The 11,851-nt window shown below is 32.7% G+C and overlaps 1 protein-coding gene across 1 annotated transcript; it reads left to right on the forward strand.

Moving 5' to 3' along the window:
• Positions 1-11,422: 11,422 nt before the first annotated feature.
• Positions 11,423-11,851, forward strand: LOC106771489. The gene has a single exon (XM_014657481.2). It carries the CDS (start codon positions 11,423-11,425, stop codon positions 11,849-11,851), a length of 429 nt encoding a protein of 142 aa, XP_014512967.1.

An 11,851-nucleotide genomic window follows, 5' to 3' on the forward strand; every position in this document is an offset into this window, starting at 1 on the left:
TTGGCAGAGTGTTTGCTTCTGGTTCGTGTGTCGAAGGAAGCACTTCCAGTTCGTTTGTCGAAGGAAGTTACTCACTGCACTCTTCTGGTTCGTTTGTCGAAGGAAGGTGTTTTCTATCCCTTACTCATTTCATTATCTTGTAATCTATACAACTATATTTTTAGTAAAAATAGTTAATCACTTTTTATAGTGATTAACAACTGGATGTAGAATCTTTTGATTCGAACCAGTATAAAAATCATTTGTGTGATTTTTCTCTTCCCTACACTCCTTAATCTTTTAGCACTCCAACTATTCGATAAAAGTTTTACAAGAAATTTAAAATTGATAAAGGAACTATTTTTGTGACTGAACACGCTTATACGCTACTCTTAGTTTTAATTCCGTTGCGTTATACTCTTCGAACCATACCCCTCCGATACCAACATAAAGGCTCTTCCTCTAGTTCGTCTTCTATAGGATCAAGGGATAGTCATCTATCAGTTAATGTAAGGGTTAAATATGTTTTTGATCACTTAACTTTCAGTGAAAATTTGAATTAGTCTCTCTTTGAAACTTCATCCCAATTTAGTCCTTCAATTTTATAAATATGTGGATTTAGTCGTTTTAACCAAATTTTATTAAGTTTATGGTTTAATATCAATTTTGGTCCCTCTTTTTGTAGGGTCTATTCAAAGTTGTTCTTCCTTTTTTCAAAAGTTTACTAACATCCTATTTTTCGCAAAAACGGTGCGGGTTAGTCCTTTTTGCTTGCGGTGTTAAAAAGATTAACGGTAGAGCTGCCCAGTTGGCAAAAAATTGATGGGTTGTACAGTTTTGGTTGTGGTGGCACTATGACTTCATTATATGTGTTAAAATAAAATAATTTAAAATCACATGGAATATGTAAAAGATAGGGTTAAAATAAAATTAGGATTAACTGAAGCGATATTACAATTTGGGGTAAAATCAACTCGTGATTTCAGTGCCAAGGACATGGAGAAGACGAAGATGGTTTCCTTCACCATGGCGGTAGCGAGCAAGAAGAAGAACCAAAACAACGAAAAGCCATCACTGTTGCAACGCAAAACTATTCTAACCATCGTGATGATAAACGAAAGGAAGAAAAAAACTTGACCTCCATTGCATGACGAAGAACGTAAATGGAGAAGAAAACAATGGTGCTAGCACACCACATCGCCAAGAAAAGACAAATTAGGGATGAAAACTAATTGGGGATTTTCCCCTTTAGGGTTTCATAAACTAATTTCCAATTTTAGGGTTTTAATTAGGGTATTTTCCCAACTTTAGATTTCTAGAAACCATTAGGGTTGTTAATTTTGGGGCTGGTTCCAGTTTGCAAATTTAGGATTCTTAATTGGGATTTATCCAACGCCACCAAAGAAGAAGAAGAAGAAGGAAACCAATAAATATTAGGAACTTTTCTTAGAGTTTCAAATTTAGGGCTTCTTAATTGTAATCCTTCTTTGCCTGTTGTCTTCGAACAGGAAGAACAATTTTGTGAAGAAGTCATCCCTAACCCTAACCCTTTGCTTTTAAATTTGAGAAAAACAGTAGCACGAATCTCCAAGAACCCTAACCTTTGCTTTTAGATTTGAGAACAAATGTAGCACGAATCACCAACAACCCAAACTTTGCTTTTAAATTTGGGAACAACAACCATGAATCACTTTGCTAACAGGATGATTCAACAACAATTCAGTTTAACACGTCAACAAAAAATGTCCAACTCATCAAATTTGTGCCAAGGGGCAGCTCTATCGTTAGTATTTTTAACGCCGTAAGCAAAAAGGACTAATGTGCATCGTTTTATCGAAAAGTAGGATGTTAGTGAACTTTTGAAAAAAGGAAGGGCAACTTTGAACTGATCCTACAAAAGGAGGGATCAAAAGTGGTATTAAACCTAAGTTTATTTGATGTTTCAAACTCATTTCATGATAGCATTTGAGTTGTTTATACTGTTTGATACTTTTTTTTCATGTTAGTTGATAAACAAATTTAAAACATCAAATAAACTTAACAAAATTTAGTTAAAATTATTAAATTGACGTAGTTCTAAAGATGATCGAGGGACTAAATTCACACAGTTCTAAAGATGGGAGACTAAATTAGTCTAAAATTTCAAGAAAAACTAATTCTAATTTTTACTTAAAGTTAAAGGATTAAAAATATATTTAACCCAATATAATTAATTTAGATACTTATATTAAAAGCAACATATATAAGTCATTTACAATATATATGATACATTTTCTTACTTTTTCTACTTTGCATCCTTAATAATAAGATGTCTTAATACATGTTAGAAGGGTCCAAGACATGGTAACAATACTAGAAAATTATTAAATAATAGTTAATTTAGAAAAAAAATAATTAATTATTATATTGATTGAGTTAGATATTATTTTATAAACTAAAGTTTTTTTATATTTAAGATAATAATTACTATTATTAAAAAAATATTATTGGTTTGTGAATTAGAGTCTAATATTAATTATTTAGATTATAAATTAATGTTTAAATTAATTAGGAACTAATTTAGAAATCTAAAAATTTTGTAGCTAATGTTATAAAACAATTTAGTCTTCGTTCACAAACCAATTATATTTTTTTAATGATGAACACTATTTTAGATGTGAATAATTTTTAATTTATAAAATAATGTGTAACTTAATTAATATAATGACCAATTAGCTTTTACTCTAATAATTTTTATTCATTGACTTTTTTCTTACTGTGTAACCATTGAAATATAGATGGTAAAAGAAAAACAAAAAAATAAAGTCTAAATATGAAAAGATATTTGTGTAATTTAACACAATTGTTCTTCTCCCATATATGAGATTTTTTTTGATCAAATATAAAAAGATATTTTAAAATCTTGAATATTAAAAAAAAAATGAAAGTATGAATTGTTGTATAACCCCTTTGATATACAATATATAATATATAAGGGAAAACGAAACCTTATGAATAATATTAATTACAAGAGAAAAATCAAACTTTACATGTATTAAAAGAAATACTTAATTACTTACTTGATTTCACGTTGGTGGAAAAGGCTCAAGTTAACCTTTTTCTTTTAAAGGTTTCAAAGTGTCTCAATTAGATTATTTTAAGAAAAAAAAACTACTAACAACATTATCAGTATGTCACTTGTAAGGATTTTAAATTTTTTTTAAAAGTTATTGGACCTTATAGTTAAGGGCAGCCAGCCTATCAGACTAAGGGTGCCTTAGTCCAAGCCTTAGTCTTGGAATGGAGTCTTTCAGTGAATTAGATTTCTCATTTTGCAGATTTTTCACTCTCTCTCTAGAACTCTTGCCCTAACATTTCTCTGACTTCTCTCACAAATTCCAGAACTTTGAACCGTTCAAATCTTGGTTGGGTGCTACCAAATCACTCCTTGCATAGAGAGCTCCACTTCTACCTATCGATTTCTTCATCCCGTCTGACAAGTAGATTTTCCCCATTTCTCTTCACTGTTCTTAACCTAGAGCATGCAACTTTACTGGTTGCATGTGCTTTTCATGTTCTACCTTTCATTCTAAGTTCATTCTAGCTCTGAGAGCTATGTTCTATCACCAACTTGGTGATTTGTAGGTTATATAGGATCAACGCGGTGTGGGTACGATCCTAGGACATTCTTGACAAGTTACTGTTAACCTTTCCAGGTAAGGGAAGCTAATTATTTTTGTATAAATTTATTTTATAAAAATATATGCATGTGAATGTTGAACTGGTGGCTCTTGTGAAACTATTTTATGACTCTTATTGTATTGGGTGTTATAATGGAAACTGTGAAATTGTGCATGTTGTGATGTTATGAATTTAAATCTATTTTGAATGAGTTTAATATTTGGAAATGGTGTGTGCTGATTATTATTTGACTGGGATGAGTTTGTTGGTTGAAATTTATCTATTTGGAAGGTCTAGAGTAAGGGTTTTGTAATAACATGTATATGGGCATTAAATAAGTGTACATGTATTGTTTGAGGTTGTTGTGAGAGGAAGTGAAAATATTAAAATTAGGCATTTCAGGTTTAGAGCATAAGAGAACATGGTAGATAACTTAGATAAAGCAATGGGGTTGTTGAGAGCACTTTTTTGGTAGGATAGAGGGGACTTAAAAACCTGAGTTGGCACATCTCCGATCATAGAGCAGCGCTGGCCTGGTCCAGTCAGTTGTGACTAGTCATATGTGTTAGCGCCGAAGGTGAGTCTGATGCATTCAGACATCTAAACCCTCTCTGGTGACCAATTGGGTAGTGAGGTAAGGTTGGGAACAAGCACTTTGTGGTAATGAATAATTAGCAGGCAGTTCCATAATTAAGGGAGCATTATAAGTTGTTTGGAGGAAAGCAAGAGGGTGATTTTGTGTATTTGGGGTATGGGGTGCATGGAATCTGTTTAGGTAGCATAAACAAGTCAATTGTGACTTGTTAGGAGCATAAAACTGAACTAAAATACATTAAAACTGACAAAATTTAATTGGAGTCCCTAAGTAATGAGATTAGGTGTTTTAGAGTAAAAGTTAAGTCTAATTCACTTTAGAATCATTGTATAATTGCTAAAATCCATCTAGACACATTTAAATAGGTCATATCACGTGTTTGGTGTATTAGAAATGAGGTTGGAGGGTTGGAGTTGATTAGAGGGGCGTGAGTTGCATGATTCTGTAGAATTGGAGTTCTGCAGATCATGTAGACTCGCTATGCGGATTGTTTCGCATAGCGAGTCGCTCCAGAGAAGTGCTCTCTGTTTGGGGTCTCTCGCTATGCGGACTGGTGTGTTGTGCGAGAGACACAGGTCTAGGGTCTCTGCCAAATTAATTCGCAAGGAGAAATTGGGTGTGTGCGCTATGCGAATCAGCATGGATTCGTTGTGTGAGTGTTGTGCGCTTTGCGAAAAGCGCCTGTTTTTGATTCACTTCTTTTGAGTTTGCTTTGTTGTTTTGAGATGAACTTGTTTGGTTTGAGAAGTATGATTTGGAATGTAATTGGGTATATTGTGGATGACTATGGTAATATATTGTGATGTAAAAACATGTATGTTGATCATGATTCAAAATATGGGAGATCAAAGGTAAAGTGGTATGACTTCAAGGTGGTTGTGATATGTTTCAAAGTATAGAATCTCTTGGTGAGATTCTTAGTGTTTTAGAATGAAAGTAGGAGCTCAGTCTTGGGGGTCTTCCTGACACTCCAATGGTCTTTCTTCTCACATAGAGAGGATTGGATCATGTTGTGAGAAGTAGCAGGAGGTATTAGTCTTGAAGGCTTCCAGTATGCTCCAAGGCGCAGAATAGGCTAACCTCGTGAGTGTGGCAGGGTGGGGAACCCAAGTTTCATAAGTCACCACGGGTGCATGACCTGCTATAGCTCGACTCTCATTCTAAAGTCCAGACGAGTCAGGTCTAGTATTCAACATGTTAGGATGGATGTTTTATCTTGTTTGATTTAAATTAACTCTTGTATATTCTATGTTTGACATGATGCATGTTTTTTATATAATTAGCTCACCCTTGCTTGCTTGTGTCGTGCCCTGTTTGTGTTTGTTTTCCTTTGCGATGATCATCCACTTGGATGGAAGCAGATGGCGAGAGGATACTTTGGAAACAACTCTTGATGGGGACGACAATGTTGCAGTGTAGATTTGCTAGCTTTTGTTTCCATGAACTCATTATTTTGAAGAACTTTAATGCATTTAAAGTTTTAATTTCTCCGAAATTTTCAAGGAGAAACTCTAGTACTGTAGTTTTCATTCACACACTATTTTAAGGATGATTGTAATCCTAATTACTCTTTATTGTTTTCCTTTATTATAATTGATGACGTCTAGACTATATATGCATGTCGTATACTATTGGGATGTCACATCACTTATCAATATCAATATGTTTTTTTTAATATTTTTAATTTCTTTTTTGCAAAAAGTTTTGTTGTCATTGGTCAAGTTCCTAGTACAGCACGTAATACTATCATATGACACCGAATGTTATTGTTTTAATTTCAATTTAATCCTTATATATACGTATATTTGATCCAATTTAGTCTCAATTATTTTTAAAATGGAGTAATATTTTTCTTTTTTAAATTGAGATCAAATTTTTTATTTTGTATACATATTATATTAATATTTTTTAAAAAATAACTTTTTAACATATTACATTATTATATATTATTAATCCATGTTGATCTATATCCTTTGGCTAATGCATGACCCTTCACTACCATCCACAACTTGATTAATATTAATGCCGAGTCCTACTCAAAGAAATCTTTCAAAGTGGAATCTTTATTTTATGAAGCAATAATCCTTTTCCATATCCACAGAGTTTTGATCGTAAATGTGAATATGAGAATGACGACATTGTATACTTTTATTCAGAATTCCTCCTCATAGTTCCAAAATTACAACACTATAAAATCTTAATCCTTCCACAGAAAATCCCAATTTTTTGATTTCACAAAGAAACCTCGTTTCAATTACAGTACAAACTTTCCATTTCATCATTCATTCTATTTGCTTAAAACCATTCGTTTTAATTAAAACGTTTGAAAGATTAAAACGTTAAAAGGATGATGCATTTTATTAAAAAATTAATTTTCATCCAATAAATAATATTCAACATGTGACAAATATGTAAGTAAAACAGTGTTTAAGTGGAACACTCCAGCTTGGGCCTTCTGATGATTAGGCACAACCCATTATCAGATAGGTTTTTACTTTCTGCACTCCATAAATTTTAAGATGGTTATTTTATCTTCATATTTTAGATAATTTTCGAAACAAATTTTCCAGAATTTTTAGAACATGATTTTTTTGGAATGCAATATTTTTTAAATCATTTATTTTATTTTTAGAAAGGTGACTTCAAAATTATTTTTTCTGAAAATCTTTCAAAACAAGCATTCCAAAATTTGTACGATATAATTTCTGAAATATAATTTTTAAAACAAAATTTTTCATAATAAAATTTTTAAAATAGATTTATGAGACAAGGGTTTTAGAATGCATGAGATATATTCTAAAATTAGTTTTTCAAACATGGAAGGACAATTTATTTTTATTACGTGTATAGTGACTTCATTATAGTCAAAGTAGAATTGGTAGGCTATGTGACGACATTTATAGAAAAAGAGAAATTGTGTTCTAAACTCACTTTTTTAAGTAAAATTGACAAAAATTTTGTTTTTTTTTTTATAATGATGAAGTCATGATCGAGGACGACTCCCAATTGTTAATTTCCAATTGAAAATTGCGATTAAAAAGACAATTTTTTTTTTTTTTACATGGAAGTTATTATGTTTTTTTTCTTTTAAAAATAAGGATTTATTAATAGAGATTTTTGTTTGTTTGTTTTTTTAAAAGAATTAAAGGGAGCAAGATGTTGTGAGTAGGGATATAGAGTATAGGAACAATTTAAATTCATAGAAAAATATAGAATAATAATGTGGTCGTTTTTTTAGGTCATAATAGAAAAAAATTGTTTATTTTAGATATAAAATTTCGTGATTTGTAATTTTCAACAATTGTAATTAATACATTTATTAAATGTATAGTTCCTTTTGACTATTTTTTTTTCAAAGATAAATTATCTCTTTTATATTAATAATACTTAAATCAAACTTAAATTATATAATTATTTAAATGAACCGTATAATACCTAAAATAATTATTGTTTTCTATATTTTTTACTTCAATAAATTTTAAATTTTATCCATTTCATACTCTGCCTTCATTAATTATATCTTTCTCCTTTAATTCTTTTTTTAAAAAAGCATCCCATCAGTAAATCTTTATTTTTAAAGGGAAAAAAAAACACAACTTCAATGCAAAAAACCGTGTTCTTAGATCATGAATTGAAAGTTGTTACCATTGACAACAACTTCAGGTTATAAGTCATGTTTATAACATACCGTCAAAAAATTATAGCTATAAACCATATCATAATTATCACATAATCAATAAAATAAAATAGTTATAAATTATAATATAAAGTATTATTATCTTTATAATCATTCAAAATAATCATAAAGTTTAAAATTATATATAAAAGGAAAAACATATATAAAGCTAATCAAAGATAACTACACGACAACATCTCCTCTGTCCAACATCTACTCTAGAGACACCTCATTTCTTTCTATTCACATTCACAGAATGATCATTCTAAATGGAAAGAATATCAACACATACACAACACAAACAACAAACAACAGGGTAAATTAGTTTAAATAAAAGAACAAACATTTTATTTACTATCTATATCTCATACAATCATAATTAGACATTCCTAACACAAAACACTTTATGCATGGCACAACACTGACTTTGACCGTCCGGACTTAGAATGATTGTCAAGCTATGATGGTGCACTCGTGGAAGCTTCTACTGTTTTGCAAAGCCAATTCCAATGGGTTTCACCCTGCCACACTCACGAGGTTAGTCTGTTCCGGGCCTTAGGGCATACTGGAAGCCTCCAAGACTAAGACCTCCTACTACTCCTCATGACATGGATCAATCCTTTCTAATGAAAGACTATTGGAGTTTCAGGATAAACCCCAAGACTGAGCTCCTGCATTCATTCTAAACATACTTGAACCTTGCCAAGAGGATTCACTTTGGAACTTACTTTCACCACTTTGAAAATATACTTGCACTTTGAATCACAACTCATGGCATTTGTATTAATATAACTCAATACACATTCATACGTAATCCATAATGGATTCCAAACATCATGTAGATTAAATAAAGACAATGAAATAAAGAATAGACAAAAACCTGGACCAGTCGCTCAACGCACACACTCGTTGAGCGACCATAGACTCTTCTCGCACAACGACCCAACTCACTATGCAAATCCACTAACAGTGCCCCCAACCTCCAAACCAGTCGTTTAGCGACCCAACTCGTTGAGCGAATTAAACTACCAGTGGTACCAGACCCCAACCTCTCGCTTAGCGTCCTAACTCGCTATGCGAAAGTCTAGACAGTGGTCTAGACACCCCCAAACACTTACTGAGTGCACTCATTCGTTATCCGCATAAAACTCATAGTACTCCCAGACCTCAACCAGTCGCTCAGCGCACCTTCTCGCTGTGCGAATCCTCAAATAGAGGTTTAGCCTCCACAACCACTCGTTGAGTGGCTCTACTCGCTCAATGAGTCTACATAATGTGCAGCACAAAATCTGCAAAATTACGCAACTTACACCTAATTTACCAATTCCAACTATTTTTCTCAACTTCTAACCCTCATAGATTTTTTATACACATAATTATACTTAACCAAGGTTTTCTAAACACTTATAACCTCAATTTAAACAAGTATACTCAAGATCTCACCCAAAAACTCATAAAAACTCAACTTAGAGACCCATATTGAATTCTACCATTTTTGGCACAATTCCAAGCAACTTAGAGACTCTAACAAGTCCCAAATGACTTACCAAGACTCTCCAAATTGATCAATTGCACACAGAACACCAAACTCAAGTTTTCACTAATTCACTTCCTCCAATTTGAGTTCTAAATAAATAGAACTCTACCTCATCCCCATTACCTACCTACAACTTAGATTTCTACCCCTTCCAAGGTACCAAACATGCCTCTAACCAGTTCATAACTAACCTACAATTCATTGAATCATCTCACCATCCCTTTCTCACCAATTCTCTACATTAAACCCCATTTTTGACCAAACTCCCATAAACTAATATTATTATTTTCCCTCAACAGTCCAATTAGCACAATTCCTTTCACCAACATCAAATTACAGCATCACAACCATACACAAAACAGATTCTGCATTTATTCAACTACTCATCATCATAAAATTTATCAATTTCATCAAAATTCCTAAATTGTCAAGAACACCAATTAACATTCACATTCCAATAGTTTAATATTCACATACCATTCATTTACACAGCATACATACAATTTAAAAGCGATTAACTAGCTTCCATTACCTCTAGCAAACTTGTACCGTTCTAAAAATACCTTAACCGTGACTTGCACGATAAGGAATTTCTATAAAACTTACAATTCACCGATTGGTGAGCAAAAACCAACCTTAGAACCTAAATTGAGTCAAGAATTGAAGAAAAGGAACTCTTGATCCATGCAAACAGAATTTCTTCACGGGATCAAGAGCCCTAAACGCTAAAGAAAATGGTTAACTGCTTACCCGCACAATTCACCAATTGATCGGTCATATTTGTAGCCCTTGACGTAGTGATCATCTAAATATCTCCTGATCATCAAACAGAGTATCCAAGTATGAGAAAAGTTAGAAAAATGTGAGGGAAAGGAAGAGAGCATTGTTTTAAAGAGATAAAAGATATTTAGATAATGAGACGAACTTTAAAAACTTATATTCATATTATACGATTATTTTAAAATAAAATACTCAGTCTCATTATTTTAATAGTTCTATTTACTCTAATACTTCACTGAGAAAAAATATAATCTTAAAACAAATTTTTGTTTTTTAACTGACATTATTACCATAATGCTCGACTTCTACTACTGAAGTCTCTTAATCATATGACCACTTACACCAAAACCTTAAATAAATTAGTTCCATTATGATATATTTTTTTTTTCTTAAATACACCTGATGGGTAAAAAAAAAACCCTCCATAGTCTAACAGTAATAAAGTTTGATGCAATCCGATATTATCATTCTTAGTACGTTGATTTCGTAAAAAAAGAGAAATTGTCTATAAACAGAAATGAAAAAGTAGAAAAGAGAAGGAAAATAAAAAAGGGACCTAAATTAAATTATATAGCATAAAAAGAATGTCAAAGTGTTATAGAAAATACAGAAGTTGAGTTGGATACGAATGTGTATAAAAGTGTGGCTGAGCTTTGTATGGGTTTGAATGGCCAAGAGAGGCACACTCAAAAGTGGAGTCTGACTGACTATATTCGATTTGGATGGGCATCTTTTTATCTTATGTTATGCCAAACAATAATAAAAGTAGAAAAATAATTATTTTACACTTGTTTATTTTTTACTTTCTCATTTCTTAAAAAAAAAACAAAAATTTATATTTTATAACATTTTATTCTTATACTTTATATGAAATAAATATAAAAGTATCCTACCTGCACTGCACTTATAGGAAGCGAGCACCTAAACAAACAATATTATAACAAGTGCATTATTCTCAGGTATTGTTCTACGGTGTTAAATAAAGAAGAAATGGTGATGTCGTGAAAGAGATGATAAAGATGAACAGTGTAAGATTTCAATATCCCAAGACAAAAAGAAGAGGGATTCTATTCCTTTCCTTTCCCCCACAAACCTTTTAACGATTCCTCCTTCATACACCATCCTTTTCAACTCCCTATATATACATACATTCTCAATCTCTAACATTAACAATTTCTCTCTCCATTTTCATACTATGTTCGCCAAGACGCTCAAACCCTTCGCAGAAAAACGTTCCCAGCGCGGTGTCGTTTCATCGTCGCCGACCAAGAAGCTATTGAGACTTCCCCACGTCTTCTCCAAAATACTAGAGCTTCCTTGCTCCTCCTCCGACGACGTTTTCGTCGAGGAAACGCCGCACTTTTTTCGCTTCGTCGCGCCATGCAACGCCGGTGGCGTGCGAGCTCTGGCCATCGAGATTCTCCCGGGGATAACCAAAATCGTGATCAAGAGGATGGACGGCAGTGATGTGGCGGTCGCCGGTCAGCGGCAGTACAGTTCTCTAGGCGTTGGTCTCTGGCGGTTCCGACTTCCACCGGGGACCCAACCGGAGATGGTGACCGCCGTGTGCAGCGGCGGGAAGCTGGTGGTTACCGTGCCCAAGAACAAAAACAGAGGAAACTGA

The sequence above is a fragment of the Vigna radiata genome, chromosome 8, assembly GCF_000741045.1.
Source record: "Vigna radiata var. radiata cultivar VC1973A chromosome 8, Vradiata_ver6, whole genome shotgun sequence".
NCBI lineage: Eukaryota > Viridiplantae > Streptophyta > Magnoliopsida > Fabales > Fabaceae > Vigna > Vigna radiata.

Bases quoted from the DNA above. Each gene is read 5' to 3' on its own strand.
- LOC106771489 (XM_014657481.2), top strand. From the start codon at position 11,423: ATGTTCGCCAAGACGCTCAAACCCTTCGCAGAAAAACGTTCCCAGCGC.